At 33.5% G+C, this 17,301-nt stretch overlaps 2 protein-coding genes across 8 annotated transcripts; both read right to left on the bottom strand.

Moving 5' to 3' along the window:
* Window positions 1–5: 5 nt before the first annotated feature.
* LOC125212390 (protein PIN-LIKES 7) lies at window positions 6–3,855 on the bottom strand. 4 transcript variants are annotated; one of them, XM_048112549.2, is made up of 9 exons: window positions 3,722–3,824; window positions 3,397–3,439; window positions 1,879–2,054; window positions 1,469–1,795; window positions 1,209–1,364; window positions 1,032–1,130; window positions 852–952; window positions 727–779; window positions 6–645 (listed from the first exon to the last, which is right to left on the bottom strand). In XM_048112549.2, the coding sequence occupies exons 3-9, from the start codon at window positions 2,011–2,013 to the stop codon at window positions 335–337; spliced, it is 1,182 nt and encodes a 393-aa protein (XP_047968506.1). In that variant the 5' UTR covers window positions 2,014–2,054; window positions 3,397–3,439; window positions 3,722–3,824; the 3' UTR covers window positions 6–334. The 4 variants fall into 4 exon arrangements, with proteins under 4 accessions (XP_047968506.1, XP_088923333.1, XP_088923332.1 ...); XM_089067207.1 differs by having other exon boundaries at window positions 3,397–3,454; window positions 3,722–3,774; XM_089067206.1 differs by lacking the exon at window positions 3,397–3,439 and having other exon boundaries at window positions 3,722–3,855.
* A 6,670-nt stretch (window positions 3,856–10,525) lies between these two features.
* TRM26 (RB1-inducible coiled-coil protein) lies at window positions 10,526–15,950 on the bottom strand. Of its 4 annotated transcripts, XM_089068951.1 has the most exons (7): window positions 15,691–15,950; window positions 15,260–15,316; window positions 14,641–14,821; window positions 14,142–14,230; window positions 12,210–13,931; window positions 11,926–12,094; window positions 10,526–11,411 (listed from the first exon to the last, which is right to left on the bottom strand). In XM_089068951.1, exons 3-7 carry the CDS (start codon window positions 14,720–14,722, stop codon window positions 10,789–10,791), a joined length of 2,685 nt encoding a protein of 894 aa, XP_088925077.1. In that variant the 5' UTR covers window positions 14,723–14,821; window positions 15,260–15,316; window positions 15,691–15,950; the 3' UTR covers window positions 10,526–10,788. The 4 variants fall into 4 exon arrangements, with proteins under 4 accessions (XP_088925077.1, XP_047974674.1, XP_047974677.1 ...); XM_048118717.2 differs by lacking the exon at window positions 15,260–15,316; XM_048118720.2 differs by lacking the exon at window positions 15,260–15,316 and having other exon boundaries at window positions 14,151–14,230; window positions 15,691–15,949.
* Between the last annotated feature and the right edge of the window lie 1,351 nt (window positions 15,951–17,301).

Below are 17,301 nucleotides of genomic sequence, written 5' to 3'. Positions count from 1 at the left end.
ATATATACTTCAAATAACTCAAGAGTGATGTTCTATCAGACTCTAATTCTCCACACATTTAGGGCAAAAGCTTGTGTACATCCGGCCAGAGTTTTGTACTGTGTTTCTTTGCAGTACATGTGCTGACTTGAATGAATAATACTATGTCTATATATATGCATCAATACAAGCAACCAAAAAATGAAAATATGATCGAAACAATCAATAGAATACCAAACGAAATAATCTGCTGACTTGACTCGTAGTATCTTTATTTGTTCGATTTTGCTGCTGCTTCTTTGAATTATGGGGCTTCCAAGGATTGGCATCCGAGGTCAAATGCATAATTGGTTGATTAGGACAAAACCCACATGAAAACAGTGCACCACGCAGTGAGCGAAAAGGCGGCTGCTATGTAGGTCCAGAGAAATAGGACAGAACATTCCTCTTGTGCGACATCAACTAGTTGTGTCATGGTTCCAATGTTCATAGCTGGTGGAAGAGTGTACTGGACCATGAGCACGAACTGGAACAGTGGATCTTCCGGGAGAAGCCCAAAATGCGCCGCTGCTTTCACAACTCCAATTCCCGCTGCTGGAAGCAACATGTATCTCACTACGATCACCACAACTGCCAGTTTTGGCTCCAATTTCGACTTGTTGAATCCTGCATCCAAACATCATCGTTAGTCGTTACTGCTAGCTCGTTTTTGAATTTGAATCAATCTACTTGATTATGCAAAAGTACCTTCTGTGAGGTTGCCCCCTAGGATGAGGTTGATGCAAGGAATGGTTGCATCCCTAAACACAAACCCAGGTTAGATGATGATGAACATATATACATCAAGAGAGATGAGTTAGGCTCCTACATACCCTATGACTGTGATGGAATCATTGACCACTTTAAGTGGAGCATTGCTGCCAACGACAAGGTTTCTAAGCCACGAAACAGCACCAAATACGAACCCCACAAACTGAAAAACAACCTCCAAGTGTGAGTATGGACATATTCATAGCAAGGAAGCGAAAAAACAAAGAGAGTAAGAAACTGACAGCAGCAACGACGGGAGGTGCTTTTAGCTCTTCCAATATTTGACGCGAAACTGCCAACAATTTGTTCCCTAGTGCTTCAGCTGGCTTCAGATCCGTTGCCTACACAGAATATTCCCCATTTCGCAATCAGAGAAAACAACTTAATTGTAAACAGAAACATCAGTTAGAGGTACATACACTACTATGATGATGAAGAAGACTTGTTGTCTGAGTGGCTTCCAAATCCTTGTTTTGTTCGTTCGCGGTCTCCCCCTCCCCAAGCATTGCACGATACACTGTGCTCGAGTTTTGTATCAAGTGGTACGTGTACGTCCACATGTAGAAGCAACCTAGCTGCTCACCATAATCAAACCAAACCAAACCAACATTATTATACATTAAAATCAAACACATGAGTTGTTGTTAGTAAGTACTAGTACATTATAATTTAGACTTACAGCCATTGAGAGAGAAGCATAGGAGAGACCAATTGTTCTGCAGGCGGATTTTTCTCCGAAGGGGTTGCCGGGCTCTTCACACATAGCTGGGATAAGAATGACCATAATGTTTCCCAAGTTGCCAGTAGCGCACATAGCCACCACCAGATATTGGAGGTAAGGTTGTGGTTTTAGTATTTTGACAGCTATCCATCCAAGTGTGCCTCCTATCATAAAGGTGATCCCAATATTCACAGGCATGAACCACCATGAAATAAGGTCTTGGAGCTTCACTGTCTTTGCAAGACTTGAAAACACCAATGCTGGAGTGAACACTGAAAACACAATCTGCCACCACAAACATGTACTATTATTACAAATCATGCGTATTGCAAGTTGGATGAAAAGGAGGAGGAATTCAATGTAATTACGCGGTTCAAGGCTCGTCGAGTTTGGGCCGGGAAAAGCTTGAGATAATCAGTAGCCATGAAAGCTCCCAACATACACAATATAAGCACTTGTAGAATTGGCATCAATGACACCTCCAACAATGATATCAACCCCATTTTTCACCTCCAAAATTCTAAAATCCCACTTTTTGCTTAATCTGCCACACAAACAATATTTATTAGAGCAATTGAAACATTTTCATTTGTACACAACTAATTTGAGAACATAGAGAGGTTTGACCTTCACAATTGTATAACGTGTTCTAGATTCAAAAGCCGAATCATGCAAAGAATGAAAGTAAAGTGACCTTAAAAACTACTCAAACAGCTAGAGAAGTACTTAATATTTAAATACATGCACGTCTAATTTAATCTATCTTCGTTGATTTTATGCATTTTGAATTGTATAATGAGGAGGCCACACACATGAATTATCACCTCCCTTCAATTCAAAACACTAGTAGCATTATTTAAAGAGTTACTATGATTTTTCACCAAATAAGTGCTGTTTTAGAATTTATATTGTCGATATTTCTTCTTTCTCAAATAACCTCTATATCAATCAATTTACTTTAGAAAAAGAGTAAGTATAGCTGGATTCTTTTTTGAACAGTGGTCCATACCACATAGTATTTGATTCTCCCATATGGATTCCAGAAGTGAAAATAATATTTTCATATGAAAAATATAATAGTAATAGGTGAGATCAAATGAAGTGAATTAAAACCATATTAAAATACATTATTATATCGCCTGAAGATAGTTGCGATATTTATTTTGAGTACAAAATTTAAGAAATTAATATTTAAAAAATTAAGAAGACGGAATAATACATTAGGAGGAAAAAAAATACTAGAGTAAGAAAAATTAAAATAATTTGCCCCCCAAAAAAAGAGCAAATTAGATGAAAATGTAAGGTGTCAAAGCTGTCACGTCACCTAAATTACATCCTCTATAAGTACTCAACGCGTCAAATCCCGCCTCATATTCCGTAACGAAATTTAACTTTGCACAATGTGGCATCGTTATCACAATTATTCCACTCAAAATTATTGTCATCACAAATATTTCCACCCTAATTTAGTAAAGTATACAAAAAATTACTAATAGAGTTCGTTAAAACAAAATAAACTGGTTGTACAAGTGTAATTACTATTTTATGTGATTCTGGAAGTTTATTAATTAATAGTACTCCGTATTTATTTTGCTGACGTAATTTCCAAATAATTATTGAGTTAAACAGATAAAATCATTATGTTTTTTTGAAGAATATTCACGAATTGAAGTTTTGGAATAAGAGAAGTGGTGTTGATAATGAACTTGGTTTTGAAGTCAAAAATAAATGTTTGAAAAATGAAAATTGTTGGGCACAATATTTATGAGTGAAAGTACATTTTTCAAGACAAATCCATATATTCCAGTACGAATCTCAAAAAAAAACAAAGAATTTCCCAACATAATAGAAAAATAGGAATATGAAGTAAAGCAATTGTCCATTACGTCGGAAGAGAGCCAAAATTCTCCGTTGCCTGACTGTACAAATCTGGAGAAGAAATAGCTGTCACAATTAATGAATATAAATCCATTACTAATTAAGCTACGCCATAACAACACACATATATATTTTATGAATTGATTATATAGGAGTACTATATTTGGTCTGTGTGTGTCTGAAGAGAGAGAGCATGCAAAATTTTGGTGAGTCACTTTGTTAACACCACAAATCAACAATTTGTTTGGAAAGGAGAAGCAAATCTATTAAACAGATTATATATGTATATGGTTAGCAAGAATGAAAGAGAGAAATAAAATGAAATGAACAAACCTTAATTTTAAGTGAGAGAATTTGCAGGCTTGAAGTTTTGTTTGAGTATATGAAATAATAGGGAGTATATTAATTGTGGGTAGATGTATGTGTATATATATAGGCGATTGGTAGGTGATGACTCAGCTTTATATATGAAGAAGAGTAGGAAATTAATAGTTGGCAATTTTGGTTTTCACATGTTGGAATTTCATTACTGGCCCCCTACTAACGTGCTACAATATCATAAGTAATCTACTATTCCCATCAATTTTCTTTCATTATTAGTAACGCAAAAATATGAATACAATCATTGTTCACACTGATTTTTTAACCAACGTAAAATTCATGCTACCTAAAATCCTCATTATCCATTATTATTATGTCTACATAGTCATGACTCATCGCTATTTAAGGAGTAGTTGTTTCCATCAAGGAAAGAGCCGTGTATGACCTGGCCAATGCTAATTCTATAACTTTTAGGGTTATTTTTTGGAAAATATAAAGTTTTATAAATGTTACTCCATCCCATTTAAAATGGAGTATTTACTATTTGTCACATAATTTTATGCATCCTTATTTTGTGATTAGAGAGAATGAAGTGTGGATGGTGATATTTTTATTTTACTCACTTTTAATTGAGATAGATAGAATATTATTGAATTAATTATATTAAGAACAGAGAAATTTGTCTCGTACTTTGATAAATATATGTTTATTTATGTAAACACATAGTACTTCATTCATCCTCCCCAAAAAATAGTGCCATTTTTAATTCATCTCCTAATATAATTCAACTTTGTTTTTTGATAAATACTTCACTCATTTTCTTTTTCTTTTTCTTTTTATTTCTCATACTTTAATAACATGTTATTTTTAGATATTATATTTCTAAGGAACGGGGAAATACTATTGTTTTTCAAATTTTATTACTTCAATAAATATTTAAATGAATTTTTTTGGATGCTGCACAATCTATTATAATTCGTTGCCTAACTTCTCGTTTCTTTTGAGTTTGATGTAAAATCCAACTGTATTGTTGGATTTTTTTTTTTAATACCGTAGAAATTTGTTTTTATATACCACGTACGAAAACTATTTTTTTTGGACAATGCCAAATTACAAAATACTTGTACTAAAAATCGTATGTAGACATTAATTCGTGAAAATATTTTTTTTTATAAAATAAATTTAAGTTGTGCTTCAAATTTATTTTTTGATTAAATATCTAGTCCCGTCATTGGTTCACATCTATATCCTAATTAATGTTCTCAACTAACGACCAATATTCACCAAAAAAACCCACTCAAATGCACTCTAGATAGATCTACAATAATTTACAATATACTGTATATACAAGCACAGTAAATAATCAATTAAAATTTAAACAAAATTGGTTTTGGGTGGGAGTCTTGACTACCCCAATCCAGACAATAAAATATATTCAAATTCAAATATTAGTTGTAAAATTATTACCTAAAATATTATCGTATATATATATACGAATTCGTAGATAAAGTGCGTAGCTGAAAACAAAGAATGTTGTTGTATACAAACGCGGACGAGATTTTACATAATTAAAATAGTCAAAAAGTAAGATTATGTAAATGATTATAAAAATAATAATTGGTGTGCTTGTGCATGATTGGTTAGAATCATTAGTGTCGTCAAGAATAGTGTTGATCACGTGTTTAAATTTGATGTGACACATCAATAATTTAATTGAATTTTACAATTTCTGGATAGAAAACGCCAATCAAATTAATTTTTATTATTTAATTGGAATAAAATTTACAGTATTTTTCAATAAGAATATACGAAAGGAAAGAGAAGCGAAGCTGCCTATCTAAAAAATGACAAACAGTAGTGGGGAAATTGAAAGCGTCAAATTTGTCGTCGCAATATAACTCTCTTCCCCAATTTAATTATACTCCATTTTCGCTTCTTCTCTAAAGATGGTACCCAAATTTGTTAATGCTACTCATCTAAATTAGATTACGACTCAATTTAAATTGATTCAATTTAATGCTGGCATGCTCCAACAAAACGACGATATATTTAGATATTTGTAAAATAATATTTATATTTTTTAGATTTTAAATTAAAATAATAAAAGGATATTTTGGAGAGAATATAAAATTAATACTAGTACTATATTTTTATTTTTATAGCCACTATTAATCTTTACCTAAGAGCATTAGCAATAAGGCCTGAAATTCCGACTGCCACATATGGTGGAATTTCCGGTTATTGTAGGTCTTCTTTTTCTCGGTCGCCGGACGTTTTTAGCCCCAATCTCAGCGGGTGCCGGGCGTTCCGAAGGGTTTTTGCGGCCTTATTGTGAGTCGTTCCCCGTGGAATCCGTCCACATTCTTAAATTTCATTTTTTAAAAACATTTTTCCATTTATTAATACCTTCATTCTACCATTCCCATTAGCCATTTCCATTTGACGAAGAAATTTGGACCTTTAGTTATTAAAGTTTAATGTAGGATTTTAAATTAAGTTATGTCATTGTAATGGTTTGTTTAAATCGTATTGGTATTTTAATTTGAGTAAAATGAAAAACTAAAAAAAAAAACAAAAAAAAAATGGTGAAATAAGTTGAGGCTGATTTTAGAGCTGATTTATTTCAGGTGTTACGGTAAAAATTAGAAACGCTGACATAGCAGGAGAAAATTGGGCTCAAAGTAAATTTATTTAATTATTTATTATTTGGCCTCTTCTAAATTTATGTGTTTCCAACTTTAGTACGTAATTGATGGAGTACTATTCTTACTAGTTGTAAGTTCATGTATCTTAACTGTCACATATTATTAATCAGCAATTATAATTATTAAATCAGCAACTTGTTTTTTGGAAATGGTGAAAACTATTGACTTGTGTTTTGTACTCTCCTAATTGATAAGCCTAACCTCATCAGATATTTCGTTATTATCTCAAACACGATCGATAATGGATGGCGACACAACTGTTCTTAGCTTCAAACATTATGTGGTAGAGAAAAGTATTAACAAACACATTATTTAATAAATACAATAAATTTTAATGGGCTGTTGCATTCTGTATAATATTCTCTCCGTCCGTTCTATGGTAATAGAATTATTTTGTCATTTTGGTACGTTCTATAGTAATAGAGTCATTTCCCTTTTTAGTAAAAGTCAACATCTTTTTCCACACCTACTTTACTTTTATCTTCATCTCTCTATCTTTCTCATTTTTCACTTTATTCTCTCTTTACTTAACTCACCTAACACAATTTTTCTTAATTTTCGTGCCGAAAAGAAACGCCTCAATTACTATGCAACGAAAGAAGTACTACTATATTATTATTAATATTATTATTATACTCCATTTGAATACAAATTGTATGCACAGATATTATCGCCTCGAATGAATCTCAGGTATTCTGCAACTTCTAGTGATAAGTGCATCTGAAAATAAATAATCAAGTGGGTCAGAATTCAGTGACATATATATTTATATAAACTATTTTTAATATTAAAAGTAAGAATGTACTGTATATGAACAATTTCATTTGAAATTGAGTGGTTCTAACTGGACCATGCGACATTATTGGATTGAATCAGTACCTGTATAAAATTTGTTTTGTTGTAAATATTAAGTTGAATTATATAATACTACAGTATTGCATACTAAGTATAACATATGTTAGAAGCAATTCAAGATCATATAATGGGTGCACCACCTTCACTCAGGATCATGTTTGAAATACAAGCGCATAACTCATGGTGTTTAATTAGATCAAATTTCCCACTACTTGCTATTTAATTACATGAGAATTTTATATAATAATCTTGTAATTTAATTTAATTTTTATTTAGGTAAATAGTCAACTGCGTAAATCAAGACTCTTAGGTTATTTTTTGGGTTAGGCAAATCGCGTTCTAAATTTATATAATTGCTTGCAAAATCAAGACTTCTATCTAAGTGGCTACATACTTTATTAATCACGTTGGTCGCAGTCGCATAACTTCCATGGAATTAATTAGTGCCACATGCCACGAACGGATTCATATCGCTTTCTTTATTTTAAATGTGAAATCAAATTTTTAATAAACGCGCATCACAAATAATAATACTCCATATTTGTGAATTAAATTTGTAAACTGTAAAACTCTATATACCTTCTACTATATCCACTCCTTCCATTCATCAATCATCATGATATTGATATGCTACACTTAATTCCACAAGTAAGAGTTTTTTCTTTTCTTTTTTTCGTAAATAATAATGATCTTTTAAAACCCATTGAGTACAATGAGGATTTAATATTTTCAACTTTGTAAATATACCAATTCCTTCATAACAATGTACTTTTGGGCATTTGGCAGCATCAACTTAGAAATTAAAGGGCTTGATTGCAATAAATGATAGGATAAAACCTTTAACTATGAACCTCTGTATTTAGAAATTAATTTGCAACCTAAACATATATAGGGGTATATTCAAACAAGTAAACAACCCCTTGCAAAAACTATTGAATTAAAAAACAGAAGAATAGGAGGCGGCGGCTTTTGTAGAGATGGAAAAAAGAAGAGTCAAATTAAAAATGACCCTTTTGTTGAAAATCCAATTTTGGGAAGTTCATGTTTATCTTACATGCTTAATCACTCTTGATCTTTGATTAAATTTTATCTAATGACTCTTCAATTTTCCAAACAACCATTAATTCTTTCTCAAGTGAAAGAGCTCTCTACATCACCTAAACACGCTTCAATATTTTATCGAAAACATACAAAATTATCCCAAAACGAAACATTGAGTATTTATATATATAGATTAAATATATTGATAATAAAAAAATCTTAGCAGATTGAGCTGATTAACTAAAGAGTTCTAGCTTAGAAACTCAATTATTTAAATAATTCCATGATCTGGAAAATATTATACTATTGAAAGAAAATTAATCAAAAATAGGAAGTAAAAGTGAGAAATTAGGGTTTAGGGTTGTTGGACCTTTGCTCACCTTCTATGGTTTGAGCCTTTCTTAAACAAATAAAAAAAAAAGTGAGCAACCACATTACTAAATTAGTAAATTGGTCGAAACTGCGAAAATCAACATCAATATAGGTGACAAAGACGTATGTATATGAAATGAGATGATGATTGATATCTCAACAAATATGATTATTTTATGTACATTAGTTTCATACTATAGTAGTATATATAAAAATATTATATGAAGATACTATCAATCAAACTGATTCACGTGATGCGTGTTGAATCTAGATTCTGAATAACTTATATAATAGCTGGAATGCAAGTTGAAGCCATTTCATAAGATTTGGTTGACAAATCATGATTATACTTCATCTTTTGGGGCAGCTGGTTGTTGGTCAAGAAAGATTAGTTGACAAATCATGTCCAATTTTGTCAAAAAATGATGACATAAATTTTGGGTAAGTAGCACAGGTCAAATTGGTCATTTTTGGATTTTAAGGAGACACATTAGAATTAAACTGGTCAAAATTTAATTGCTAACAAAATCAAATAAAATTGAAATTTTAATCATTGCTGAGAGAATTTATAAATTAGTGTGCAAATCCAAAATTTAATCAAGTTCGTGGACAGTTAATCCCTAATTAAAATATGAGAAAGTAATTGCGAAATCTTGGTGAGAAAATTTAGAAGTTTGATGATTTTCAAGTCATTGCACTTCATTTATTGATGATGATAAGTATTCGAAAATAAATAGGAATATATTTTTTATGATGGTATTATTATAATAATACAAGGGGACAAGGAAAAACATAAGCTGCAAATTGGTTTTCATTTTCGGAATTAACGAATACGTTGTTGAATGGAAAAAGAAAAGGTCAAAAAAGGTGTGTAAATTTTCAAAACTTTAAAGAATAAATTAAGGACCGCAAAGAAAGAATATATTTGATCGACTATTCGATTTAGATGGATTGCAATAATCGAATGAATAAAATACAAACTCATTCTCAGCATGTTAGATGGAGTAATAGATTTGATGACATTATATTATTAAAACAAAAGAAAACAACTTAGCAGATCCTGATCCTTAACATGGAATTATTGGTCTGGACATGGAATTAGATCAACTAATTTAGTAGCTCTCCTCTAAAATTAAAGAATAACAAATCGGAAAAAAAAAAAGGTACTACTAGTACTCCCATTGTCCCTCGCTAAGCGAGACACTCTTTTTTTTCACTTGTTTCGAAAAATAAGTAATGCTCCTATTTAATAGAATATAGCTAAAATGGAGAGAAATAAATAATGTAAAAAGGAATGTTTTCTATTCCCCTTCCATAAAAAAAAATGGAACTACTTTTTTAAAAGGGAAAATTTATACTCATACATTACCCATTTTTCCTCATCTCTTTTAAATTTTATCCATTTTTTCTCTCTATCTCCCTTATTTTAACTACCTTTTTCAACACCTTTCTTATTAATAGTTTGTCATTAAAATTCGTGTTGTCTATAAATAAGACTATATTTTGTAAACCGAAGAAATAATGTTGTTATCTCCGAAAACTACAAAACATCAATAATTGTACTTGTCCGACAAAGGCAATTGGGTATTGTCCAGCAATTTAATCTCTACCTTTTCATTTTAAAATTTTAATTGTACTTGTCAATCAAATCGAGTTAACTGAAAATTTATTAGCTCACCAATAAGTATAATTACATTTCTATTAACATTAAAAAAATACCGTAACACTTGTTTCTTGATGCAAAATATGGATAGTGAAAACCAATTTTCTTAAGAATTGAAAGATGCAAAAACAGAATAAGCAAATAAATTGTTCTCATCTCAGAATCAGAAATTTTCTGCAGTAGACAAAAGCTGAATCAATTTTCTTCACAATAAATTGCTCTATGAAATTCCATTCCTTTCATGAACATTTCAAAGTTACAAGAAAAAATACATAGTAATTCTCCTGATATCACTTCAACCTTCTCCAGATCCTCTCACCATTAGTATAAGATTATGATACAAAATCGAAGTATCTGATAAACGAATAAAAGAGCAAGTGGCCAGACAATATTCTCCCTATCAACAATCTATATGCCTTCTGATTAACATACATCTTTAGAATCTATACTCCAAGTTGTGAGTGCATATCCTTCACCATTTCCTCAATCATATCCCCAATGATCAAGCATTCGATGTCTCGACTCAGAGCATTTACATCGTCATCGATTGATCTAGACCACGGGGTGGATTTCAGATCAAGGGCCAACAAGTTATCAAGAGCATAATAACATCTGTCTGTTGGAGGATGTACATACACTCGAATACTATTCCATACGAGAGATAGCAATATTCTTCCATTTGGAGACTTGTGCTCGAGCCCGTTAGCCTTCTCCATGTATCTAGATATGTTCACCGGTTCTCTAAGTATGGCAGGAAGCACTTCATTCAACAAATCAACTATCATCTTGTGATTTGTTTTTTCTGCCTGATCTTTAACCTTGGTGCTTTCTTTATACATCTCTTCAACTTCCTCGAAGACCTGGGCGGTGATAGGCTTACCAAGTGGTGTCCATTTTGACAGCGATCGACTAAATGAATCATCATACAGACCAGCAGCAATCAACAAATCTCTAATGTAGGCTTCAGATTGGTCCTCTATATCTGTTTCAACTTCTGCAGGATGTGGTTCATGCATAGTTTCCTCTAGACAAGCTCCTTCAAATTGATCTAATTTCCTCCGCAACTCTGAAATTTCAAAGAAAATGAGGCTTAAACAACATGGGACAGGAAAAGAAGAAGAATTTTAAGTTGACCGTGTGTAGTGGTATCAGAGAATGACATTGTTTAGTATACTTGAACTGATTGCTTCGACTTGTTTCATAAAAACATATTCATTCAAGTAACGAGATTAAGGCCTATTCAATCTTTTTAAAAGAAATGGAGGTTCGGAAAGTTTCCAGAACCTCAAGATAAGCATTTCAATTCAACCTAGCTCTAGAACAGCAGCTCAGGACAACCCTAAAATAACTAAAAGCCTACATGAAGCTAAACTAAAGATGAACAGTGCCATGGTTTTGTGAATTGAAGATTTTTCTGAAAAACTAATTGAGAAAGTATAGCTAGTGGACTATGTGCTTGATCATTTATAAGTTCAATCATAAAAAAGAAACCCATGCAAGATTACTCCATGATATTTTCTTCATAATGTTCAAACTACGACACCTTATAATCAAAATCATGGGCTACTTCCATTACTAACCCGTCAAATTTGAGTTTATTTCTCTGAAAACATTGGACACGTCGCTGTCCTCCAGTTGAAGTCCACCTGATGATGATATAGGACTTAGGTAGTCATTTGACCTCCAAAACTCATCATGAACACTACTGCACACGGATGCGGGGCTGGGTGGCACTTCAGTGGAATTCCCCTATAGTAATATCAAAACGAAATTTAGTACTAGTTGTCCGTTTTAGCACTTCAGTGGAATTTCCCAACAATGTATCAAAATTCAATTATCAATGTGAGTCGAATAAGATCCTCACATGTGTGTCAGAGAAACTCATCATGGATACTGGTCCATTTGGAATATTGTTGAAGAGGTTGTTTTTGTTTTGACTGGATCTCTCCATAGACTTCACTCTCCTACGGAACAGTCTCACTCTGAGCGTCAAGTTGTATCGAAAGCTCGAAACCTTTTCCCTTATGTTAAATTTATCCTTTTTCTGTTTTTTAATGTTCATGGGGACCTTCTCAGTTGCTTCATGCTTCCTCCTGATTTGTGTCCCAGTTAGTACATGGCGATCCTCCAGAAGGAGATTTCCAAATGATCTTCCAGATACCGAGACTGGAGTTGATAAAGATCTCACTAGGTTCCTCGGAGACATGTCTTCCTGGTGGTGCATCCCAACTTCATCAGGATCCTCTCTGAAAGAGCAGCTGCGCTTTTGTAATTCATTTCTAAAACTATCATGATGGCGCATTTTATTTTCAGTCCATGTACTCCTTAACTGTCCGGGTTTACCCTTCTCAAAATCTGACATGGAAAACGTTGAACTATTACGGACAGCTTGACGATGTCTTTCTCCTTTAAGAACATTACTCAACCTCTCTGCTAAGAATTTCCTTGTATCTCTGTTGATGAACTCAGGAGAACCTGTTCCGTTCTGAATTCCACTTCTGTACGATCTTGTAGACTGAGAACGAGGTAAATTCATCCCAAGATCCCTTGAGACACTATCTCTCACCTCTTGTGCGATACACTCAGCTATTTCTCTTGATTTTGATGGTTTTTCCCTGTAAGGGGTCTCAATCCCTCGTCCTCTCACAGTTGTGCTCCTCTTAGAACATTTACCTTGCAACTCAGACTCTAGTCTTTCCTTCACATCTGCAAGAAAATCTTCTATAGTATCTGCCCCTGCTGAAGTGCTGGGAGTATTGCCCCACGAACCATCACTGATACTTGTCATATCAGGACCAGGCCTTAAAACCACAATCTTGGAAGGAGCTGAAACAATATTAAGCAAATGACCAGAACTCATGAGTTGAGAGGCCCTAAAGTCTGTTCTTATCCCTCTATTTGGATGTAAAGATTCCTTTCCCCCATCTGAATAGCGTAAATTTTTCTTTGCAACCCTCTCAAAGTCAAGCATGTTGCAGGAATCATTTAGTTCTGATAGATCATCATCTTCCCTTAGGCTCTCACACTTGTTAGTTCTACAAGAAGTAGCATAAAGATACATCTTCTCTCTATTGAGTTCTTCTTGTGCAAGCAGCTCGGGTGGAGGACTGTCAAATTTTACAAAATTAGAACATTTGTTAAATCGTGCTGCTTGCCATACTTCAAAGTCCTGCTTGAACTTCTGTAGCTCCTCTTCTTGAGGATGTTCCCTGGGTTTAGGTCTATTCGACTTCAACCTGCTGCTGGACTGATAAGGATAGCCATCAATATAACGACCAGTGTGATCAACTTCTATCTGCTTGGAGCAATTGGGGATAGAGACTGTATGACCAACTGAGCCCTTCTTAGATCGATTCTCGTCCATAAACTTGTCCACTGGACTTCCATTTCTTATATCAGTCAGTTGCATCCCAGGTTTTGAATCAAAAGGTAACACATCAACTCCCATTAGGCGAGCCACTACGCTTGGTGATTTTGATCTTAAATCAGGTCTTTTAGAAATCTCTTCACATATTAACTTCTTCATTGGAGCCTCAGTGGAGTAGTAGTCCTCACCAGATAATTCCTTTGTCATGTGATGAGCATACTGAGACACATAGCAAACATTACAAATATTATATACATGACATCACAAGTCTATAACGCACACTGAGGCTTGAAGTGTAACTAAGCTCAAACCATTCATGCTAAAACTTAAAATTAGCAGTTTCGACTATGATAAACCAGCCAAACAACCACCTTGCAAAGGCAAGAAGAAAATGATTTCATAAGTAAAGGGTGAGAGCTAAGACGGAACTGCTTGTACCAATATATTATCTCTTGCAGCATATAATCCATAGGATGACTCAACTGGCAGTTCCATACTATTTCGTGGAGCTTCAAAACCTGAAAATGTAGAGAACAAATCCATTACCTTATGTTAATAAACAAAATTTAAAAGAGCTTTTAAGTGAGTACACTACTTTCATGGAACATGGACCCCTCAAATATGGATTAATGCCAAATTAAAATATCCTTTATTCTGTGAAAATGTATCCTCACCAAGCATGGTAACCGGAGCTAAAAGATGATAAATGTGAAAGCCAAAAAAAGGAAAAGCATATTAAGCTCATTATATTGATCTTAATTAATTGCTAAAGTACTTTTTTGTGCATTGATATTGTGACAAAATCTAAGAAAAAGCACTACTGGTTGAAGTAATCCCAAAATAAAATATCGACCAACTCATTTCATGAAAATTATCTCAGTAATCTAACAATTCTCTTGAGTACCGCCAGTGCCTAGCTAGTGCTTACCACCATCATATCTCTTATGCAGAACAACTTTCCTAGCCATCCCGTTCTCGTTATTGTCAGGCAGGTACATCAAGCTTCCCATGCAAATATACCCAAAATAAAGCAGCAAAGTGCACAGAATGTCATCAAAACATTATCCGGTAAACTGGTCCCATCTCACTAGCTACATCCCAATCACATCCTGCATAATCAAGAATAAGAAATGAGTATGTTTGAACAACTTCCTAATAGAAGAGAATTATAAGCAATATCTAAGTATAACTAATTCCAACTGATCAACACTAATTCATTCATATCACTGGCTAAACTTTCCTCCTCATAGAGAAAGAAATATACAAGCTTGTATGCTGCCCCTTTGAGGTAGACTAGTGCAGTAGAGTGGGCAAGCTTATGACTGAAATCAAATTTCACTAATACATTCTCTAGTGTACTCTACCTCTCCTAGGTGAGAACCGGGCACAACACACAGAACGCAACCTACTCCATGTTTCTCCTTCTCATGCTTAAAATAGACAGTAGCATTAATAACAATGACATATACTACTGCACTATTTCAGAAAAAAAAAGGTCAAACTACTGTATTTTGTCCATTCATTTATGGGAATAAAAAGAAACATGCCTCTCCTGTGTATGAGAAGATGCTTTTCTGGCAATCTTTAGTACATTCCACAGCAATCTAAGAAAAATGCATCTCTTAAACAACAGAAAAAGCTGCCCAAAAATATTGCAGAGAAAAATTACACAAAAAAATACTATAGTTCTGAAAAGCATCGCATCACAAATCATTAGATGCTAAATTCGATAGCAGCCACATTATTTTCAAAAAAATCTGACAATTTCCACTGTTGCATCAAAGACAATTATTGATGATGCTTAATTATTTCCACACTTTAACAACCTAAACAGTATAATGATTAAAGCAACGCCAAGTCAATAAAGTCGTTGATTATTCCTTTTCAGTAATAATGCCTACAAAAACTCCGAATCAAAACAGAAATCAGCCATCACCAAGCACGAATTTCCAGTTTAAAGTAAAAAAAAAATGGTCACCTTTAGTAACTGTAATCAGAACTTCAACAGGATCACAAATTGGTCATGAAAAAGTCAAAACTGAAGCGGAATGAAACGATTGGACGAGGTTTGGATTGAGGAAGGGAATTTGAAGAAGGATTAGAAAATGCAGTTGGGGAGAGAATGAGGAGGTGGCAATAATGAGGGAAGAAAAGTAGTAGTAATGGTTATAGCATGACGATCCATTGCTGGAATCACACCTCTCTCACCAAAACTGTAACCTCTTTCTGGATTTAGTTTTTTTCTTGGGCTGCGATCTGGTGCGGCGAGGCCTACGTAAGGGGTTGTAACTTTCAGTAGAGCTGGCAAGGGCCGGCCAATCGTAGTCAAGCGGGTTATGGACAGCGAAGGTGGGTGCGAAGCAGGGGATTATGGGACCGGTGATGTGGACAGCGGAGAATGACCTATAGCGTATAACCAAACAAACGGAACTGTTGCTTTCTTAACACAAAAATTTTGGGATATGTATTTATGATTATATTTTATTTATTTATTTATTGGCAGTTGCGGAATGAGTCAAATGTAACAGCTCAGGTTGAGATGTTGTTGCCACGACGCCACCATCTATAGCCTGCAATACACCCATATGTCATAAGGCCTCATTTGATTGTTTTGTACTCTCAAAAACACAAATGTGGAAATAGGCATTTTCAGAGAAAATAGGTTTGGGTTTTTAACAATTACACAACATTTGGTTCGGAAAGTGGGCTATGTGTTGTTTGGTCCAACATATATTGCGAGTATGTTTTATCCTTATCAGATCATCTCCAACCATACATTAAATCTAATTTTTTATGTAACTAAGGGTGTGTTTGAATGAATAGATGGACACATTTAGAATGTATTTAATGGCCTAATTTAGTGTTCGATTTGTTGGTTAAATTTTTCTGTGTGATCCGCTAAATGGGCAAGGGCCCATTGAATTAAGGGTGAAAATGACCGTTTTATTATCATGAAAAATTGAGTGATTAAAATATAACACTATTTCAATCTTAGATTGCCTAAAATTAATAATGTAGCCCTTAGTCATGGAAATATGGAAAAAGTAAGAGGATAGTTTGGAATTTCCTACTATAATATGGCTTTAAATAATAAACCAAACATGTATTATTAAGGACTATAGATAATAGGGTAGTGATAAAATGCAAACTTATATATTGTACAAACTCAAAACTTCTCAACACAGCTTCAACACTGTTTCAGTAAAATATCAACACAGTGTAAAATTTCAAGATTTTAATATCAACACAGCATCAATCATTGACTACCATTGAAATTCTGTTGACATTTTTCTATTGATATTTTTTTGTGATCTGTTGATATTTTTCAATGGGCCAGATTATAGTTTTGAGTTTGTACAATATTTAGATTGATCACATTCTATAGATAATATACCATCAATTCAAACACACCCTAATCATACACTAAATTCAAATCTATTTTTGAGTTTTTCTATGGAACAAAATCAAAATTTAGGGTAAACACCAAATGTTGGTGGGTATGCAAAAAAATTCAAAATATTGCATATCAGCCCTTATTATTTTATTGTTGTAAATGTTGCATGCATATAACAAGACGTCTACTTTCTTA

Source organism: Salvia hispanica, chromosome 3 (genome assembly GCF_029641045.1).
Source record: "Salvia hispanica isolate PSC_SH4W2 chromosome 3, Shi_PSC_v1, whole genome shotgun sequence".
Taxonomy (NCBI): Eukaryota; Viridiplantae; Streptophyta; class Magnoliopsida; order Lamiales; family Lamiaceae; genus Salvia; species Salvia hispanica.
This window is presented reverse-complemented; position numbering and strand designations above follow the sequence as displayed.